General features: G+C 57.4%; 3 protein-coding genes across 4 annotated transcripts in view; all 3 read left to right on the top strand.

Moving 5' to 3' along the window:
• Positions 1–888, top strand: part of LOC120505122 (ryanodine receptor 1-like) — a gene marked incomplete at its 5' end in the record, with an annotated part of 41,907 nt that extends 41,019 nt beyond the window's left edge. Inside the window, 1 exon segment of the mRNA XM_039715359.1 lies at positions 742–888. Within this exon segment, the coding sequence (XP_039571293.1) occupies positions 742–888 (147 nt within the window).
• Positions 841–5,722, top strand: EIF3K (eukaryotic translation initiation factor 3 subunit K). Of its 2 annotated transcripts, none has more exons than XM_039715362.1 (8): positions 841–955; positions 2,055–2,153; positions 2,243–2,363; positions 3,123–3,197; positions 3,298–3,364; positions 3,705–3,782; positions 4,074–4,199; positions 5,594–5,722. In XM_039715362.1, the coding sequence occupies exons 1-8, from the start codon at positions 897–899 to the stop codon at positions 5,623–5,625; spliced, it is 657 nt and encodes a 218-aa protein (XP_039571296.1). In that variant the 5' UTR covers positions 841–896; the 3' UTR covers positions 5,626–5,722. The 2 variants fall into 2 exon arrangements, with proteins under 2 accessions (XP_039571296.1, XP_039571295.1); XM_039715361.1 differs by lacking the exon at positions 5,594–5,722 and adding an exon at positions 4,507–4,633.
• On the top strand, positions 4,759–19,973 carry LOC120505124 (alpha-actinin-4-like). The gene is made up of 8 exons (XM_039715363.1): positions 4,759–4,826; positions 5,978–6,133; positions 14,203–14,317; positions 15,076–15,195; positions 16,879–17,013; positions 18,300–18,394; positions 18,477–18,558; positions 19,684–19,973. The coding sequence occupies exons 2-8, from the start codon at positions 5,993–5,995 to the stop codon at positions 19,956–19,958; spliced, it is 963 nt and encodes a 320-aa protein (XP_039571297.1). The 5' UTR covers positions 4,759–4,826; positions 5,978–5,992; the 3' UTR covers positions 19,959–19,973.
• The last annotated feature ends 880 nt before the right edge of the window (positions 19,974–20,853 follow it).

The following is a 20,853-nucleotide window of genomic DNA, read 5'->3' as shown; positions in this document are numbered from 1 at the left end:
TGTGAAGGGAAAACAAGGGGGAATGTGAGAGAAAAAGGGCTGGGAAATGTGAGGGGAAAATGGGTGGGAATTGTGAGGGGAAAAAGGGTGGAAATCATGAGGGGAAATGTGAGGGGAAAACAGGGAAATATGAGGGGAAAAAGGGCGGAAACCATGAGGAAAAAATGGGGGGGGGGGAAATGTGAGGGGAAAACAGGGAAATATGAGGGGAAAAAGGGCGGAAACCATGAAGGGAAAAGGGGGAGAACTGTGAGAGGAAAACAGGGAAATGTGAGGGGGAAAAGGGCGTGAATCATGAGAGGAAAAGAGAGGGAAACATGAAAGGAAAAAAGAGGGAAACGTGAAGGGAAAAGGGGGGGAAACCTGAGGGGGAAAGTGCGGCAAACCTGAGGAGAAAAAGGTGAAAAATACGAGGGGAAAACAGTAGTAAACATGAGAGGAAAAGAGTGAAAAGGGGGGAAAAAGGTGAAAAATGTGACATTCCAGGAGCTCCCTGGGAGCCCCCTGGGACCCCTCAAAACCGCCGAGGATCCCCGGGTCGTCACCGACCCCTCCACTGCCTCCCAGTTCAGCCCAGTTCGGTCTGAAGCCGAGCCAACTGCAGTCCCAGTAGGACCCAGTACGGCTCCAGTATAACCCCAGCACGGTCTCACTGTGCTTCCTGAACAAGCCCAGTACGATCCCCTATAATCCCAGTTTGTCCCAGTCCTTCCCAGGACTATCGCTCCATTCCCGCCCCAGTTCGCCCAGTCCGGGACGCGGCCCGTACTGGGAAGGGGCGTGGTTAACGCGGAGGGCGTGACCAGGAGACATTACGTCATTCACACTGTGGGCGTGGCCAGGGAGCGTAGTGAAGCGGAAGCGGCTGTGACGTCCCTTCCGGAATAGCCGCGAACATGGCGCTGTTCGAGCAGATGCGGGCGAACGTGGGGAAGCTGCTGCGGGGCATCGACCGGTACTGGGAGCACTGGGAGGGACTGGGGGCACTGGGAGAGCACTGGGAGGGGACTGGGAGAGGATCTGGGGGCCCTGAGGCGGTCCCAGGTGTGCAACGAGGGGTCTGAGGTGTGTCACAGGGGGTCCCAGGTGTGTAAGGAGGATCTCAGGTGTGTAAAGGGGGTCTCAGATGTGTCACAGGGGGTCCCAGGTGTGTAAAGGGGGTCCCAGGTGTGTAAGGAGGGGTCTCAGGTGTGTAAAGAGGGCTCCCAGGTGTGTCTCAGGGGGTCCCAGGTGTGTCCAGGTGTGCCCCAGGTGTGTCACAGCCCCCCTCACCTGCACAGGTACAACCCCGAGAACCTGGCCACGCTGGAGCTGTGCCCTGGGGGGGCTGGGCTGTGTCTGGGTGTGTCTCAGGGGGTCTCAGCTGTGTCTCAGGGGGTCCCAGGGGGTCCCAGGTGTGTAAGGAGGGGTCTCAGGTGTGTCACAAGGGGTCCCAGGTGTGCCCAGGTGTGTCACAGCCCCCCTCACACAGGTACAACCCCGAGAACCTGGCCACGCTGGAGCTGTGCCCTGGGGGGGCTGGGCTGTGTCTCAGGGGGTCCCAGGGGGTCTCAGGTGTGTCTGGGTGTGTCCCAGGTGTGTCACACCCCCCCTCACCTGCACAGGTACAACCCCGAGAACCTGGCCACGCTGGAGCTGTGCCCTGGGGGGGCTGGGCTGTGTCTGGGTGTGTCTCAGCTGTGTCCCAGGGGGTCCCAGGTGTGTCCCAGGGGGTCTCGGGGGGTCCCAGGTGTGTCACAGTCTCACCTGCACAGGTACAACCCCGAGAACCTGGCCACGCTGGAGCTGTGCCCTGGGGGGGCTGGGCTGTGTCTGGGTGTGTCTCAGCTGTGTCCCAGGGGGTCCCAGGTGTGTCCCAGGGGGTCTCGGGGGGTCCCAGGTGTGTCACAGTCTCACCTGCACAGGTACAACCCCGAGAACCTGGCCACGCTGGAGCTGTGCCCTGGGGGGGCTGGGCTGTGTCTGGGTGTGTCTCAGCTGTGTCCCAGGGGGTCCCAGGTGTGTCCCAGGGGGTCTCGGGGGGTCCCAGGTGTGTCACAGTCTCACCTGCACAGGTACAACCCCGAGAACCTGGCCACGCTGGAGCGCTACGTGGAGACGCAGGCCAAGGAGAACGCCTACGACCTGGAGGCCAACCTGGCCGTGCTGAAGCTGTGAGGGCTGGGGGGGATTTTGGGGGGGCTCAGGGGGGGTTCGGGGGTTCCCGAGCCCCCCCCAGGCTCACCTGGGCTCACCTGTGCAGGTACCAGTTCAACCCCGCCTTCTTCCAGACCGGGGTGACGGCGCAGATCCTGCTCAAGGCGCTCACCAACCTGCCCCACACCGACTTCACGCTCTGCAAGTGCATGATCGACCAGGCCCACGTATCCTGGGGGACCCCAAAACAGGGGGACCCCAAAAACGGGGCACCCCAAACACAGGGGAACCCCCAAATCCAGGGGAAACCCCAAATCCAGGGAGAACCCCCAGGGGAAACCCCAAATCCAGGGGGCTTCACCCTCTGCAAGTGCATGACCGAGGAAGGGTTTGGAGGGAATCTTCAGGGGCTTTGGGGAGGTTTGGGGGGTCCTGGGGAGGTTTTGGGGGGTCCTGAAAGGTTTTAGGGGAAGTTGGGGGGATTCTTCAGGGGATTTGGGGAGGTTTTGGGGGTCCTGGGGGGCTTTGGAGGGAATCTTGAGGGCTTTGGGGAGCTTTTGAGGGTCCTGGGGGGGTTTGGAGGGAATTTTGAGGGACTTTGGGGAAGTTCTGGGGGTCCTGGATTATTTTTAGGGGTTCCTGGAGGAACCTGGGGGGGGCCCATGTATCCTGGCACCCCAAATCTGGGGGAAGCCCCCAGGGAACCCCCCAAATCCAGGGGTAGCTCTCCAGTTCCAGAAGGAATCCCCCAGGGAACCCCAAATTCCATCAGGACCCCCCAAACCTCCCCAGGGACCCCCCTTTCCCTGCCCAACGCCTCCCAGTCCCACTCCAGAGACACCAAACCTGGTGGTTTTCCCCTCAAAATCCCCCCCAAACCCGGATTTGGGGGCCTGGGGGAGGGAGGTTTTTGGGGTTCAGCCCAGGGGGCACCTGCCCTCCCCCTTTTTTCCCCCAAATTTTCCCTTGACCTCCCCAAACCGCAGCAGGAGGAGCGGCCCATCCGGCAGATCCTGTACCTGGGGGAGCTGCTGGAGACCTGCCACTTCCAGTCCTTCTGGGTGAGCCCCCCAAAACTGGGGTCCCCAAAACCCGGGGGGGGTGGTCCTGGAGGCACAGGGGGAGCCCTAAACGTGGGGGTGACCCCCGGAATTCCGGCAGCAAGCGCTGGATGAGAACATGGAGCTGCTGGAGGGGATCACCGGCTTCGAGGACTCCGTCAGGAAATGTGAGGGGGGTCCTGGGGGGGCTTGGGGGGGAATCTTCAGGGGCTTTGGGGAGGTTTTGGGGGTCCTGGAGGGGTTTGGAGGGTATCTTGAGGAGGTTTTGGGGGTCCTGGGTTATCTTTAGGGGTTCCTGGAGGAACCTGGGGGTGCTTCAGGGGGGATTTGAGGGTCCCTGAGGGGGTTTTGGGGTACCGAGGGGTCCTGGGAAGGGAACTGGGACATCCTGGGGAGGGTTTGTGCGATTCTGGGGAGGTCCCAGGGGGTTGTTCAGGGGTCTGGGGGCGTTGTGGGGGTTCTGGGCAGTTTTGGGGGGGCTCGGTGACACCGTGAGGGTCCCCACAGTCATCTGCCACGTGGTGGGGATCACGTACCAGCACATCGACCGCTGGCTGCTCGCCGAGATGCTGGGGGACCTCTCAGGTGAGGGGCTGGGGTTCGTGGGGGGGATTTGGGGGGTCCCAGGTGGGTTCTGGAGGGAGCTTGGGAGGGTCCTGAGGGGGTCTGGGGAACTCTGGGTGGGATTTTGGGGGGTCCCAGGGGGAAATTGGGTTCTGGAGGGAGCTTGGGAGGGTCCTGAGGGGGTTTGGGGAGCCCTGGGTGGGATTTTGAGGGGTCCTGGGGAGGTGCAAGGGAGTCTGGAAGGGTTTGAGGGGCCATGGGGGGGTCTCTAGGGGGTGTCCGAGCCCCCCCAGACCCCGCTGTGCCCCCCAGAGTCGCAGCTGAGGGTGTGGATGAGCAAGTACGGGTGGACGGAGCCAGAGCCGGGGCGGATCCTGATCTCCAACCAGGAGGAGAACATCAAACCCAAGAACATCGTGGAGAAGATCGACTTCGACAGTGGGTTGGGGGTCCTGAGGGGGGGTTGGAGCATCCTGGTGGGAGTTTTGGGGGAGTTGAGGGCTCCTCAGGGCGTTTTGGGGGGTGTTGGGAGGATTCAGGGAGATCCCACAGAGATTTTGGGGTCCTGGAGGAAGTTTGGGGGATCTGGAGAGGGGTTGGGGCAATACAGGAGGCTCCTGAGGGTGTTTTGGATGGGTTTTGGGGGTCTGGGGAGGGATACGGGAGAGGCCCAGGGGTTTCTGAGGGGGATTGGAATTACAGGGATGTCCTGGCCGCCCCCCCAGCTCACCCGTTCTTCTCCCAGGTGTGTCCAGCATCATGGCGTCCTCTCTCTGAGCCCCCCAGGAGCGAGCCCTCAACACGGACCCCCCAATTCCAACCCCCCAACCCCGACCCTGCCCAGTTTAACCAGTAAAGAGGCTCCAACGCGGGACTGGGCTCGTTCTTGGGGGTCGTCAAAATGGAAGGGGGGGCTTCTGAGGGGAGGTGGGCGTGGCCTTGAACGGGCGTGGCCTTGAGTGGGCGTCGGTGGGCGCGGCCCGGGCGGCGGCGCGTGCGCAGTCGGGGCGCGGGGGGGGGCCGAGTCGGGTCGGTGTCGCTGGCGCGTCCTCCGCCTGTCGCGACATCAGGGCGGCGATAATGGTGGATTACCACAGCGCGGGGCAGCCCCACCCGTACGGCGGGAACGGGCCCGGCCCCAATGGCGACTACATGGCCCAGGAGGACGACTGGGATCGGGATCTGCTCCTGGACCCCGCCTGGGAGAAGCAGCAGCGCAAGGTGGGGGGGGCTGGGGGGGGTCACTGAGCGGGGATCGTGAGGGGCTGAGGGGTGCCTGAGGGGATTTCAGAGCCTGAGGGGTCTGGAGGGTTTCAGGGGTCTCTGAGGGGTCCCAGAGGCGTCAGAGCGCGGGGCAGGGGGATCCGGGGGGTCCCTGAGGGGATCCACGGGGGATCCTGGGGTCTCTGAGGGGATCCATGAGGGATCCTGGGGTGTCTGAGGGGATCCGTGAGGAATCTGGGGTGTCTGAGGGGATCCATGAGGGATTCTGGGGTGTTTGAGAGATTCCTGAGTTGGGGGTCCTGGGGGGCGGGGGGGTTTGGAGCATCCTGGTGGGAGTTTAGGGAAGTTTTGGGGGAGTTTAGGGCTCCTCAGGGCGTTTTGGGGGGTGTTGGGAGGATTCAGGGAGATCCCACAGAGATTTTGGGGTCCTGGAGGAAGTTTGGGGGATCTGGAGAGGGGTTGGGGCAATACAGGAGGCTCCTGAGGGTGTTTTGGATGGGTTTTGGGGGTCTGGGGAGGGATACGGGAGAGGCCCAGGGGTTTCTGAGGGGGATTGGAATTACATGGATGTCCTGGCCGCCCCCCCAGCTCACCCGTTCTTCTCCCAGGTGTGTCCAGCATCATGGCGTCCTCTCTCTGAGCCCCTCAGGAGCGAGCCCTCAACACGGACCCCCCAATTCCAACCCCCCAACCCCGACCCTGCCCAGTTTAACCAGTAAAGAGGCTCCAACGCGGGACTGGGCTCGTTCTTGGGGGTCGTCAAAATGGAAGGGGGGGCTTCTGAGGGGAGGTGGGCGTGGCCTTGAACGGGCGTGGCCTTGAGTGGGCGTGGCTTGGGGCGCGCCTGAGGGCGGGTTTTTAATGAGCTGTGGGCGTGGCCTCAGCTCCGTGAGGGCGGTGGGCGGGGCCCCCCTGTGGCGCCTGAGGGCGGGGGGCGTGGCTCCGCCCGGGCCGTGCGCGCGCGGCGCGGTGGGCGCGCCGCCTGTCGCGACATCAGGGCGGCGATAATGGTGGATTACCACAGCGCGGGGCAGCCCCACCCGTACGGCGGGAACGGGCCCGGCCCCAATGGCGACTACATGGCCCAGGAGGACGACTGGGATCGGGATCTGCTCCTGGACCCCGCCTGGGAGAAGCAGCAGCGCAAGGTGGGGGGGGCTGGGGGGGGTCACTGAGCGGGGATCGTGAGGGGCTGAGGGGTGCCTGAGGGGATTTCAGAGCCTGAGGGGTCTGGAGGGTTTGAGGGGTCTCTGAGGGGTCCCAGAGGCGTCAGAGCTCGGGGCAGGGGGATCCGGGGGGTCCCTGAGGGGATCCACGGGGGATCCTGGGGTGTCTGAGGGGATCCATGAGGAATCTGGGGTGTCTGAGGGGATCCATGAGGGATCCTGGCGTGTCTGAGGGGATCCCTGAGGGATCCTGGGGTGTCTGAGGGGATCCGTGAGGAATCTGGGGTGTCTGAGGGGATCCATGAGGGATTTTGCCATGTCTGAGGGGATCAGTGAGGGATTTTGCCATGTCTGAGGGAATCCGTGAGGGATCCTGCCGTGTCTGAGGGGATCCATGAGGGATCCTGTGGGTCTGAGGGGATCCCTGAGGGATCCTGGGGTGTCTGAGGGGATCCGTGAGGAATCTGGGGTGTCTGAGGGGATCCATGAGGGATTCTGGGGTGTTTGAGAGATTCCTGAGGGATCCTGCCGTGTCTGAGGGGATCCATGAGGGATCCTGTGGTGTGTGAGAGATCCATGAGGGATCCTGAGGTGTCTGAGGGGATCCGTGAGGGATCCTGCGGTGTCTGAGAGGTCCCTGAGGGGATTCGAGTCTGAGGGGTTCCCTTGAGGGGTCCCCGAGGGGGCCGGGGGTGTCCCTGAGGGGGTTCATGAGGGGTCCCAACCCGGGGCAGGGACATCTGAGGGGGTCAGGACCTTTGGGGGGCATCTCTGAGGGGTCCCTGAGGAGTCTGGGGGGCTCAGGGTGTCCCTGGTGTCCCCGAGCCGGGTCTGGGTGGGAATCAGGACTTTTGGGGGGTCCCTGAGCAGGGTCAGAGCATGAGAGACCCCCGTAATTGGGATGGGGGGGCACTTTGGGGACCCCCAGGGCTGTGTTTGGGGTGGGGTACCACCCCCCCCCCAATTCCGGGCGGAGAAGCTTCCGGAGAGCTGCGGGACGGGATAAAGGGCACTGGGGAAAGGGGGATCCGCCGGGATCCGCCGCCTTCCCGGGACATCGGGACCTGCGGGGGGTCCCCTCCATCGCCCCCTCCCCAAAAAAAAACCCGGGACCCTCGGGCGTGGGAACCGCCGGGAGCTGGGAGGGGCTGGCCCGGAATTCCGAGCGGGCGCCGGAGTGTTCCGGGTTAATCATTGGAGACACTCCCGGCGCTGGGGACAGTTCCTGTGTTTGGGGCGAATTCCTTCAGTTCGGGGTGAATTCCCGTAGTTCGGGGTGCATTCCTTCAGTTCGGGGTGCATTCCTTCAGTTCGGGGTGAATTCCCGTAGTTCGGGGTGCATTCCTTCAGTTCGGGGTGCATTCCTTCAGTTTGGGGTGAATTCCTTCAGTTTTGTGTGAATTCCCTCAGTTCAGGGCGAATTCCCGCACTTTGGGGTGAATTCTTTCAGTTTGGGGTGAATTCCTTCCGTTTGGGGTGAATTCCCGCAATTTGGGGTTCCCTTCCCTCAGTTTGGGGTGAATCCCCGCAGTTTGGGGTGCATTCCCGCAGTTTAGGGTTCCCTCCCCGCAGTTTGGGGTGAATTCCCTCAGTTTGGGGTGCATTCCCTCAGTTTGGGGTGAATTCCCTCAGTTTAGGGTTCCCCCCTGAGTTCTGCCGTGAGTTCCGTGAGTTTTGCGTTCAGTTCCTGTGCCTTGCTTGAACTCCCTGAGTTTTGCTGCGAGCTCCCTCACGCTCGAGTTCACGTACTAATTCTGGGTTGAGTTCCGCGTGTTTTGTGATTAATTCCCCGAAGTTTGGGGCGAATTCCCTCCCTGTCGGGGCGGCTTCCCTCAGTGTGGGGCTGAGCTCCGGGAATTTTGGGTGAATCCCCTCAGTTTTGGGACATTCCGGGGATCCCCTGTCCTGGGCACCCTCGGGGCCGGGGCTGCTGGGCTCCGTTGCCGTGGTTACCGCGATTTCCAGGTTTTTCTAAGAAAAATCCGGGCGAAGTTGGATTATTTTTGGCACAGGAAGCGCCGGATGAGCTTCCTCCTCCTCTTCCTCCTCCTCTTCCTCCTGCACTTCCTGCCGTTCCCGGCGCTTCCCACTCCTCTCCCACGTTTCCCTCCCGGTTCCTGTTGCTTCCCCTCTGCCCGGAATGGGAATTTTCCCCGTGGATTTTCCAGGATTTGGGGCGGATTTTCCCCGCCTGGATTCCCGGGAATGCCGGAGCACGGACGAGCTCTGCGCCCGGGGTTAATTAGCTGTTAATGAGCGGCGTGCAGGGATTGCCCCGGACCGCTCCTCCCGTTTTTGGGAATCTGCTAATCTGCTTTCCCCCCCAGGGCAGCTCCTGCTTTTCCACCGAATTCCTGCATTTGGGTGTCCGGCCCCGGGGTTCGCCTCTGGAATTCTCTGGAATTCCAACAATGCGGCCGGAGCAGCGGGAACGGAACCGGCCCCTGGCAGACTGGAGAACCTCCCCAAAACCCCTTTTATTTTGGGGATTTCGGGGGAGGCGCCGCACCCGCTGTTCCACCTGGAGAACCTCCCCAAAACCCCTTTTATTTTTGGGATTTCGGGGCAGGGCCGCACCCCGGGCTGCGAGGCGTGGCCGCTCATCCCGCGCGGAATGCGGGCACGCCCTGCCCCACCTGCGCACCTGCAGCGCCCCCAAAAACCCCCAAAAAAACCCCAAACCGCCAAAAAACAACAGCAAAAACACCAAAAAAACCCCAGCAAAACCACCAAAAACACCAAAAAAACCAACAGCAAAACCACCAAAAACAACAGAAAAAACACCAAAAAAACAACAGCAAAAACAGCAAAAACCACCAAAAAAACCAACAGCAAAACCACCAAAAACAACAGAAAAAAACACCAAAAAAAATCAGCAAAAACACCAAAAAAACAACAGCAAAACCACCAAAAAACAACAGAAAAAAAACCAAAAAAACCCAGCAAAAACACCAAAAAAAACCCACAACAAAACCCCAGCAAAAACACCAAAAAACCAACAGTAGAAACACCAAAAAAAAAAAAAACAGCAAAAAAAACCCAGCAAAAACACCAAAAAAACCCAGCAAAAACACAAAAAACCAACAGCAAAAACACCAAAAAACAACAGAAAAAACACCAAAAAACCCAGCAAAAACACCAAAAAAACACCAAAAAAACCCCAGCAAAAACATTCCAGGGGGAGGGCAAGAGCCGGGATGTGCCGGGGGTGGGACCCAGCACCACCCAAATCCCCACATTCCCTCTTTTCTGCTCGTCTTCCCCAAAGTTTTATCATTTTTCCTAATTTTTAGTGATCTTTTCCCTCAAATTTTGGTAATTTTTTCAAATTTTGCTCATTTCCTCCTGATTTTCAGTAATTTCCCACCATTATTTTGTTAATTCACACTATTTCTAATATTTTCCCTCCATTTTTTGGTTGCATTTCCTGAGTTTTTGGGTAACTTCCTGAATTTTTTGACTTTGCTCCAGATTTTTTGCCATTTTCCCACATTTCCTCATAATTTTCCCAATTTTTTGGTGGAACTTTTCCTGGTTTTGGGTCATTTTTCACAGTTTCTGGATCATTTGCCCCTGGTTTTGGGCCACTTTTCCTGGTGTTGCCATCACATTCCCAGTTTTCTGCTCATTTTCCCAGTTTTTCCTCCGTTTTCCTGAATTTTTGGTGTTTTCCCCATGCTCAAGTAACTTTCCCCACTTTTTTCCTCATTTTCCCTGATTTCTGGGTGGCTTTTCCTCATTTTTCCATCACTTCCCCTGGTTTTTCCCCATTTTCCCAGATTTCTGTCCCCTCGTGGTGGATTTGGGGTCATTTCCTCGGATTTTTCCTCCTTTTTCCCTCTCCTCGGCCAAGCGGCGCCTCGTTAATTATGTTAATTATGCAAATGACGTTAATGAACCCCCGCTAATGAGCCCAGGGGAACGCCTGGATGAGTTTTTTATTCCCTCTGGAATTTTCTTTCAGCTCCGTTTTAACGGGAATTTGGGGATGTGGGAGCCAACTCCTTCCTGCCCTAACGAGGCCTCGTTAACGACCTCGGTTTTGGGGATTTTTTGGGCATTTTGGGGGCTCCAACCCCAGGAAAAAACCCCAAAACCCCCCCGGGGGGGGCTCATTCCCACCTGGAATTCTCAGGATCAGCATTCCCGGGGCTCCCCCGGGGGGAAAACCCCAAAAAGGACCCAAAAATGAGGAATTCTGGGAGGCTCCCAAAGGAAAATCCCAATTTGGGGCTTTTTTTGGGATAAATCGCTGTCCCTGAGGTGCTCCTGGAAAAAATTCCCCAGGAAACAGCCCCGGGCAGCATTCCCAGTGCCCACAATTAGGGATTTTCCCTTAAAAAATTGGGAATATCCCTTTGGCTCGGTCACAAACACATCCCAGCTTCTTCCCAAGGGATTTTCCATCCCAAAGTTGGGGTTTTAGGGGAAAAAATGGAGGAAAAGAGGGAGAAAAATGCATTTTCCTCCTGAAATTCCCAATTTTTAGGGAAAAAATGGAGGAAAAGAGGGAGAGAAAATGCATTTTCCTCTCTTCCCAAGGGATTTTCCATCCCAAAGTTGGGGTTTTAGGGAAAAAATGGAGGAAAAGAGGGAAGAAAATGCATTTTCCCCTTGAAATTCCCAATTTTTAGGGAAAAAATGGAGGAAAAGAGGGAGAAAAATGCATTTTCCTCCTGAAATTCCCAATTTTTAGGGAAAAAATTGAGGGAAAGAGGGAAGAAAATGCGTTTTCCTCCTGAAATTCCCAATTTTTAGGGAAAAAGTGCAGGAGAAGGGGTGGGGGGAAATGCGTTTTCCTCCTGAAATTCCCAATTTTTAGGGAAAAAATGGAGGAGAAGTGCGAGGAAAATTATTTTCCTCCTGAATGTCCCAATTTTTAAGGGAAAAATGGAGGAGAAGTGCGAGGAAAGTGATTTTCCTCCTGAAATTCCCAATTTTTAGGAGGAGAAGAGGGGGGAAAACGCATTTTCCTCCTGAAATTCCCAGTTTTTAAGGGAAAAATGGAGGAGAAGAGGGGGAAAAACACATTTTCCTCCTGAAATTCCCAATTTTTAGGAGGAGAAGAGGGGGGAAAACGCATTTTCCTCCTGAAATTCCCAGTTTTTAAGGGAAAAATGGAGGAGAAGAGGGAGGAAAACACATTTTCCTCCTGAAATTCCCACTTTTTCCATGGAAAGGAGGAAGAGGAGGCAGCTTTTCCTCCCTGCCGCTGCTTCCCAGTGGTTTTCATGGACAAACAGAGGAAAAAGAAGGATGAAAATTGGGACAAACCCCTTCTCCAGCCCCAAAATCCCCAAATCTTCGGGGTCCTGCAGCTCTGGAATCCCGAATTCTGGGCAGGAGCTGCTGGATTTTCCTCCCTGCCGCCACTTCCCAAAGCTTTCCATGGAAAAATTGAGGTGAGAGCAGGGCTGGAGGCGCTCTCCCGGCCCCGAAATCCCGGGATTGGGGCGGGGGTGGGCTCGGATCCCGCAGGGGAGGGGTCCCGGCCCTGACACAATGCCTGGAAAACGCTTTTCCAGCGGTTCCGTGGGAAGGAAATTCCAGAGGCCCCTGCGGAATCTCCTTTTTTAGGCATTTTTGGGATGGTTATTTCTGTCCGGAACGCGCCGTGGGGGGGTCGCTTTTATCCCGGGTTTTATCCCGGATTTTATCCCGGGTTTTATCCCGGATTTTAGCCCGGATTTTATCCCGGATTTTACCCCGGATTCCACCGTCCCCGCCGCCCCTCCCCAGACCCCCCTGCTTCCCATCCAGCCCTCCCAAATTCCCAAATTTCGGGGTGAAATCCCCCGGCTCTGGGGCAGCAGCGAGGGTTCCCCCAGCGCAGAAATTCCCGGGATTTGGTGGAGATTTTCCGGGATTTTGGAAGGGAACGAGCGCTCGGGGCGGGATTTTGGGACTTTCCAGGAATACCAGTGACCCCACGGGGCCAGGGGACAGATCCCAGAACGGGATTTGTGGGATCTTTTTGGGATTTTTTTGGGACCTTCTTGGGATCTCTCAGGGCCTGTGGTGCTTGTCCGTGAAGGAGATCCCAGAATGGGATTTTTCTGGGATTTTTTTGGGATCTTTCTGGGATCTCTCAGGGCCTGTTGTTGGTTTTGTGAAGGAGATCCCAGAAATGGGATTTTCTGGGATTTTTGTGGGATTTTTCCATGATCTCTCTCTTGGGGCCAGGTGATTCAGGGCCTGTTGTGTGTATCCATGAAGGAGATCCCAGAGTGGGATTTATGGGATCTTTTTGGGATCTTTCTGGGATCTCTCAGGGCCTGTTGTGGGTGTTGGGTGGGATCTTTCTGGGATCTCTCAGGGCCTGTGGTGCTTGTCCGTGAAGGAGATCCCAGAATGGGATTTTTCTGGGATTTTTTGGGATCTTTCTGGGATCTCTCAGGGCCTGTGGTGCTTGCCCGTGAAGGAGGTCCCAGAATGGGATTTTTCTGGGATCTTTTTGGGATCTTTCTGGGATCTCTCAGGGCCTGTTGTGGGTGTTGGTGAAGGAGATCCCAGAACGGATTTTCTGGGATTTTTGTGGGATTTTTCTGGGATCTCTCTCAGGCCGGGTGACCCAGGGCCCGCTGTGCATGCCCATGAAGGAGGTCCCAGAACGGGATTTTCTGGGATTTTTCTGGGATGTTTTTGGGATCTCTCTCTCTTGGACCAGGTGACTCAGGGCCCGTGGTGCGTGTCGGTGAAGGAGATCCCAGAACGGGATTTTTGTGGGATTTTTGTGGGATCTTTGTGGGATCTTTGTGGGATCTCCCAGGGCCCGCGGTGCGTGCCCATGAAGGAGATCCCAGAACGGGATTTTTGTGGGATTTTTCCGGGCTCTCTCTCTCTCAGCCTGGGTGACTCAGAGCCCGTGTTGCGTGTTGGTGCCCGCGGGGCCGCGCCCGGCCACGCCTGGCACAGGCATGTGCACGCCTGGCACCGGCCAAAGTCCCGGCGCCGCTCCGGAGCCGCCCGGGAGCCCACGGCAATCCCGCAGTGACCCCAGCACTGGGATCTTCCTGGGAACCCCGGGGCGTTCCCGGAGCCGGGGCATCGGCCCCGCTTTCCCGCTGGGTGTGGGGCTGGGTCCCGCGCCTGTCCTGAGCACGTTCCTGACCCCAAAGGGGGGCCCTACAAGCAGATTTTGGGGTGGAGCCGTCCCAGCTCCACAAATAACTGGAGCTGGGGGTTGTGGGGTCGGGCGTTCCCGGGGGATGAAAGGCTCGGGGTCATTCCCAGTGGGGTCAGTAACCTGGGGTTGTTCCTGATAGGATCAATAACCCGGGGTCATTCCTGGTGGGATCAATAACCTGGGGTTGTTCCTGATAGGATCAATAACCCGGGGTCATTCCTGGTGGGATCAATAACCTGGGGTTGTTCCTGATAGGATCAATAACCCGGGGTCATTCCTGGTGGGATCAATAACCTGGGGTTGTTCCTGATAGGATCAATAACCCGGGGTCATTCCTGGTGGGATGGGGTCATTCCTGCTGGGATCAATAACCCAGGGTCATTCCCAGTGGGATTATTGGGATCATTCCCAGTGGGATCATTTGGATCATTCCCAGTGGGATCAATGGGATCATTGGGATCATTCCCAGTGGGATCATTCCCAGTGGGATCATTCCCAGTGGGATCAATGGGATCATTCCCAGTGGGATCATTCCCGGCGGGATGAGGAATCCCCAGGCCCCCAATTCCCCATTTCCCCCCCAAACCCCGGGGGTCCCGTGCTGCCCCCGGAGGTCCCCTGCTGACCCCGGGGGTCCCGCTGCCCCCGGGGGTCCCCCCAAACCTCGGGGGTCGCCCCAAACCCCGGGGGTCCCGCTGCCCCCGGGGGTCCCGTGCTGACCCCAGGGGTCCCTCCAAACCCCGGGGGTCCCGCTGACCCCGAGGGTCCCACTGACCCCGGGTGTCCCCCCAAACCCCGGGGGTCCCGTGCTGCCCCCGCGGGTCCCGCTGCCCCCGGGGGTCCCCCCAAACCCCGGGGGTCCCGTGCTGCCCCCGGGGGTCCCGTGCTGCCCCCGGGGGTCCCGCTGACCCCGGCCTCCCTGCAGACGTTCACGGCCTGGTGCAACTCCCACCTGCGCAAGGCCGGCACGCAGATCGAGAACATCGACGAGGATTTCCGGGACGGGCTCAAGCTGATGCTGCTGCTCGAGGTCATCTCAGGTCAGGCCTGGGCCCAGAAGCCTTGAACTGGGCACAAAATCCTTAAACTGGGCCCAAAAACCCCCAAACTCAGCCTCAAATCCCCCCCCCACTGGGCCCAAAATCCTCAAACTGGGTCCAAAATCCTTAAACTGGGCACAAAAACCTCCCCAGCTAGGTCCAAAATCCTCAAACTGGGTCTAAAATCCCCCAAACTGGGACCAAAATCCTCAAACTGGGCCCAAAATCCTTAAACTGAGCCAAAGAACCCCCCAGCTGGACCCAAAGTGCTGAAACTTCCCCAAACACCTTTAAACTTGACCTAAAACCCTTCAGTCCTGACCCAAACCCTTTAGCCCTGACCCAAACCCTTCAGTCCTGACCTAAACCCTTTAACCCTGACCCAAACCCCTCAGTCCTGACCCAAACCCCTCAGTCCTGACCCAGATCCTTTAACCCTGACCCAAACCCCTCAGTCCTGACCCAAACCCTTTAGCCCTGACCCAAACCCCTCAGTCCTGACCCAAACCCTTTAACCCTGACCCAAACCCTTTAACCCTGACCCAAACCCGTTAGTCCTGACCCAAACCCTTCAGTCCTGACCTAAACCCCTCAGTCCTGACCCCAACCCCTCAGTCCTGACCTAGATCCTTCAGTCCTGACCCAAACCTTTTAAGCCTGACCCAAACCCCTCAGTCCCAACCCAAACCCTTTAGTCCTGACCCAAACCCTTTAACCCTGACCCAAACCCTTTAAGCCTGACCCCGGTGCCGTTGCAGGCGAGCGGCTCCCGAAGCCCGAGCGGGGCAAGATGAGGGTGCACAAGATCAACAACGTCAACAAGGCCCTGGACTTCATCGCCAGCAAGGGCGTCAAGCTCGTCTCCATCGGCGCTGAGGGTGAGGCCCCGCCTGGGATTCACCCCTTTAGGCCAAATTTGGGATTTTCAGGGGTTTTAACCTTTACCCAAACCCTTGAATCCTGACCTGAACCCTTTAACCCTAACCTAAAATGCTTTAATCTTTACCCAAAACCCTTGAACCCTGACCCAAACCCTTTAACCTTGATCCAAACCCTTTAAACTTGACCCAAACCACCTAAAATGCTTTAACCTTTACCCAAAACCCTTTAGTCTTGACCCAAACCCTTTAGTCTTGACCCAAACCCTTTAACCTTGGCCCAAACCCTTTAACCTTGACCCAAACCCTTTAACCTTGACCCAAACCCTTCAACCTTGACCCAAAACCCTTTATCCTTGACCCAAACCCACGTGGTGCCACCGCCCCTCCACTGAGTCATGGGGTGCCTGAGAATTCCAGGAATTCTGGGAATTCCAAACTCCAAGGCAGCGGGTGCTGCTCATGGAGGCCACGGCTGTTCTGTGGTTTTTGATGGAATTGTCCCTGTGGGATCGGGATCGTTCCCTGTGGGATTGGGATCATTCCCTGTGGGATCCGGGATCATTCCCTGCGGGATTGGGATCATTCCCTGCGGGATCCGGCATCATTCCCTGCAGGATCTGGGGTCATTCCCTGCAGGATCAGGATCATTCCTTGGGGGATCCAGGGTCATTCCCTGCAGGATCACCGGGGTCATTCCCTGCAGGATCAGGACCATTCCCTGCAGGATCTCCAGGACTATTCCCTGCGGGATTGGGACTGTTCCTGTGGGATCTCTGGGACCATTCCCTGCAGGATCCAGGGTCATTCCCTGCGGGATCCAGGACCGTTCCCGCAGGATCAGGGTCATTCCCTCCAGGATCACCGAGGTCATTCCCTGCGGGATCCAGGGTCATTCCCTGCAGGATCAGCGGGGTCATTCCCTGCGGGATCCAGGACCGTTCCCACAGGATTGGGGTCATTCCCTGCGGGATCACCGGGGTCATTCCCTGCAGGATCACCAGGATCATTCCCTGCGGGATCCAGGACCGTTCCCACAGGATGCCCCCGGGATGCCCCGGGGCCGGGCGGGCCGGGCTGGCAGCGGCTCCGGCCGGGCCGGTTTGTTGGGATCCCAGCTGGGGAACGCTCCGCGTGCCCGGAGCCGAGCGAGTCCCGACCGGCCCCGAGCCGGGAGACGCCCGGCACCCGCCCCCGGCCCAGCAATTCCCAAAAAACAAGGGCTGGGGCTGCTGGAGGCAGCCTTGGGAATGTGGGATCGGGATGGGGAGCCCGGAGTTCCTGCCCACTTCCCTCCCCTCTGGGATTCCTCCCGCCGTGGTTTCCGAGCTCTTTTCCAACCCAAACAATTCCAGAATCCCAGCATTCCGTGGTTCTGTAAGGAGTGGGATCTGTGACTCCAGTTCTGCAACCCCACAAATCCTGCATCCCCTAATCCTGGCCCCCATCATTTTTGGGTCCCGTAATTCCAGAACTTTGTGTCCCAAGACTCCATAAATCCAGGATCCCGCCATCCCCAGATCCCATGATCCCGCTACTGCAGGATTCCTGAATGTGGGATCCGTTAATTTTGGGACTCCACAATTTTTTGACTGTGCTGGTGTGGAGCCCCCCCAGTTCCAGGTCCCAGAATTCCCCCTGGGAATTCCCAGCTGGAACCCCTTCCCGGGGCTCTCCCCGCAGAGATCGTGGACGGGAACGCCAAGATGACGCTGGGCATGATCTGGACGATCATCCTGCGCTTCGCCATCCAGGACATCTCCGTGGAGGGTAACGCCACGGCAGCGGCTCTGGGACCGGGGGATCCACGCGGGATCTGCTCTGCCACTGTGGGATCTGCTCTGGGACCGGGGGATCTGCTCTGGGACCGGGGGATCTGCTCTGGGACCGGGGGATCCACGCGGGATCTGCTCTGCCACTGTGGGATCTGCTCTGGGACTGTGGGATCCACACGGGGTCTGCTCCTGGGACTGTGGGATCTGCTCCTGGGACTGTGGGATCCACACGGGATCCGCCCCTGGGACTGTGGGATCTGCTCTGGGACTGTGGGATCCACACGGGGTCTGCTCCTGGGACTCTGGGATCTGCTCTGGGACTGTGGGATCCACACGTTCCCCTTCCCCTTCCCCTTCCCCTTCCTCTTCCATTCCCCAGGGCGGGCTGGGCTCAGGCAGGGTCAGATTTCCCAAATTCCCCGCGGATTCCCGGGATCTGATCCCATTTTCCCTGTGAATTCCCGGGATCCAATCCCGGTTTTCCCCATGGATTCCTGTGATCCAATCCCGGTTTTCCCCATGGATTCCCGGGCTCTCACTCCCATTTTCCCCGCGGATTCCCAGGATCTCACTCCCATTTCCCTATGGATTCCCGGGATCTGATCCCAATTTTTCCCACGGGTTCCCGGGATCTCATTCCCATTTTTCCTACGGATTCCCGTGATCCATTCCCGGTTTTCCCCTCGGATCCCCGTGATCCAATCCCGGTTTTCCCCGTGTGTTCCCGGGATCCAATCCTGGTTTTCCCAGCGTGTTCCCATGATCCAATCCCGGTTTTCCCTGTGTGTTCCCATGATCCAATCCTGGTTTTCCCCGCGTGTTCCCATGATCCAATCCCGGTTTTCCCGGCGGGTTCCCGGGATCTGACTCCCATTTTTCCTATGTATTCCCGTGATCCAATCCCGGTTTTCCCGGCGGGTTCCCGTGATCCAATCCCGGTTTTCCCCATGGATTCCTGTGATCCAATCCCGGTTTTCCCCATGGATTCCCGGGCTCTCACTCCCATTTTCCCCGCGGATTCCCAGGATCTCACTCCCATTTCCCTATGGATTCCCGGGATCTGATCCCAATTTTTCCCACGGGTTCCCGGGATCTCATTCCCATTTTTCCTACGGATTCCCGTGATCCATTCCCGGTTTTCCCCTCGGATCCCCGTGATCCAATCCCGGTTTTCCCCGTGTGTTCCCGGGATCCAATCCTGGTTTTCCCAGCGTGTTCCCATGATCCAATCCCGGTTTTCCCTGTGTGTTCCCATGATCCAATCCTGGTTTTCCCCGCGTGTTCCCATGATCCAATCCCGGTTTTCCCGGCGGGTTCCCGGGATCTGAGTCCCGTTTTCCCCCAGCTGGAAGGACGGGCTGGCCTTCAACGCCCTCATCCACCGGCACCGCCCGGAGCTGATCGAGTACGACAAGCTGCGGAAGGTAAACCCCGACCCTGCCCCGGGAAAACCGGGAATTTGGGAATTCCCGCCCACGGAGCCCCTCCTTCCCTCCCTCCCCGCAGGACGACCCCGTCACCAACCTCAACAACGCCTTCGAGGTGGCCGAGAAGTACCTGGACATTCCCAAGATGCTGGACGCCGAGGGTAAGCGCGGAATCCCGGGTCCGGCCGATCCCGGGATCTCTTCCGGGCCCTGCAGGGGGAATTCCTCGCGGGTTTAACCTGGGTTTCTCCTCCTCAGCGCCAGTTCCCACCTGTCCAGGTGGATTTATCCCGGATTTGGGATGCTCAGGGTTCCACAACTCCTTGATTCCACCGTCCTGTAATTCCAGGGGTGCAGAACTCGCAGGACTCCACAGCCGTGCAATCCCACAGTTCCAGCATCCCAAAAATCTGGTGTTCCTTTTTTCCAGGATCCCAGAATTCTCAGATTTTGTTATTGGAGGACTCCACAATTCCAGCATCCCACAAATCTGTCATTCCCTTTTTCTAGGATCCCGTAATTCTCGGTTTTAATTATTACAGGATTCCACAATTCCAGCATTCCATAAATCTGTCATTTCCTTTTTCTGGGATCTCATAATTCTCAGATTTTGTTATTCCAGGACTCTGCAATTCCAGCATTCCATAAATCTGTCATTCCCTTTTTCTAGGATCCCGTAATTCTCAGGTTTCATTATTCCAGGATTCCACAATTGCGGCATCCCACAAATCTGACATTCTCTTCTTCTAGGATCCCAGAATTCTCTTATTTTATTATTCCAGGACCCCACAACTCTTTGATCCCTCAGTTCCTGGACCCCTCAATTCCAGGACCCCACAACTCTTTGATCCCTCAATTCCAGCATCCCAAACTCTTTGACCCCTCAATTCCAGGATCCATCAACTCCAGGATTCCACAATTCCAGCATTCCAAACTCTTTGATCCCTCAATTCCAGGACCCCACAATCCCAGGATCCCTCAATTCCAGGATCCCTCAATTCCAGGACCCCACAATCCCAGGACCCCACAATCCCAGGATCCCTCAATTCCAGGACCCCTCAGTTCCAGCTCCCACTCTGGAGCCGCCCTGACCCCGATTTTCCCCACCCCGCCCCAATCCGTGCCCCTCCAGGTGGATCCCCAGGATTTGGGGCCCTGGGAGCGGAATTCCAGCCGGGAGAGGCGCCGGCCCCGTTCCCAGTTTGCCCCCAGCCGTTCCCAGTTTGCCCCCAGCCGTTCCCAGTTTGCCCCAGCCCGTTCCCAGTTTAACCCCGCGGTTCCCGCAGACATCGTGAACACGGCGCGGCCGGACGAGAAGGCCATCATGACCTACGTGTCCAGCTTCTACCACGCCTTCTCCGGGGCCCAGAAGGTACCGGGGGCTTCCTCCCGGATCCGCCCTTCCGGAATCTTCCTCCCGGATCCGCCCTTCTGGAATTTTCCCCCCTGGATCCCCCCCCTCACCTCTGGAATTCTCTCTCCGCTCTGGCGCTCGCTTCTCTTCCAGCCGCGGCCGCTGTCGCTCGGGGGGGCTCCGGGACCACCCCCAGCTGGCTCATGAGGGGTTAAATCCGCCTGGGAGTCCCGGGTGGGTGGGAATCCGTGGGGAATTCCTGGGAATCCATGGAAAATCCACGTGAAACTCGTGGGAATGCGTGGGAAATCCATGGGGGATCCGTGGGAATAATTGGAAATCCACGGGATTCCATAAAAATCCACAGAAGTCCGTGGGAAATCCACAGGATTCCATAAGAAATCCATAGGAAATCCATTGAGATCCATGGGAAATCCATGGGAATCCTTGGAAATCCATGGGAGTCCATAAAAATCTACAGAAGTCCGTGGGAAATCCACAGGATTCCATAAGAAATCCATAGGAAATCCATGGGGATCCATGGGAAATCCATGGGAGACCTTGGAAATCCACGGGATTCCATAAAAATCCGCAGAAGTCCATGATAAATCCATGGGAAATCCTTGGGGATCCATAGGAAATTAATAGGCGTCCTTGGAAATCCATGGGAATCCTTGGAAATCCATGGTAGTCCATAAAAATCCACAGAAGTCAGTGGGAAATTCCTGGGAAATTAGTGGAAATCCATGTGAAGTTAATGGAAATCCATGGGAATCCATGGGAAATTCATGGGAAGTTTGTGGGAATCCCATGGGAAATTAATGGAAATTCATGGGATTCCATGGAAATCCATGGGAAATAGTGGAAATCCATGGGAAATTCATGGGAATCCATGGGAAATTCATGGGAATCCATGGGAAATTTGTGTAAATTCATGGGAATACATGGTAAATTCGTGGGAATCCGTACCCTTTAAGTACCTTTAGGTACCCTACCCATGGTAAATTTGTGGGAATCCATAGGAAATTCATGGGAATCCATGGGAAATGAATGGAAATCCACAGGATTCCGTAGAAATCCATGGGAAATTCCTGGGAAATCA

The sequence above is a fragment of the Passer montanus genome, unplaced genomic scaffold, assembly GCF_014805655.1.
Source record: "Passer montanus isolate IOZ18808 unplaced genomic scaffold, ASM1480565v1 scaffold327, whole genome shotgun sequence".
NCBI lineage: Eukaryota > Metazoa > Chordata > Aves > Passeriformes > Passeridae > Passer > Passer montanus.
The sequence above is the reverse complement of the archived record's forward strand: the minus strand, read 5'-3'. Positions and strand labels throughout refer to the sequence as shown.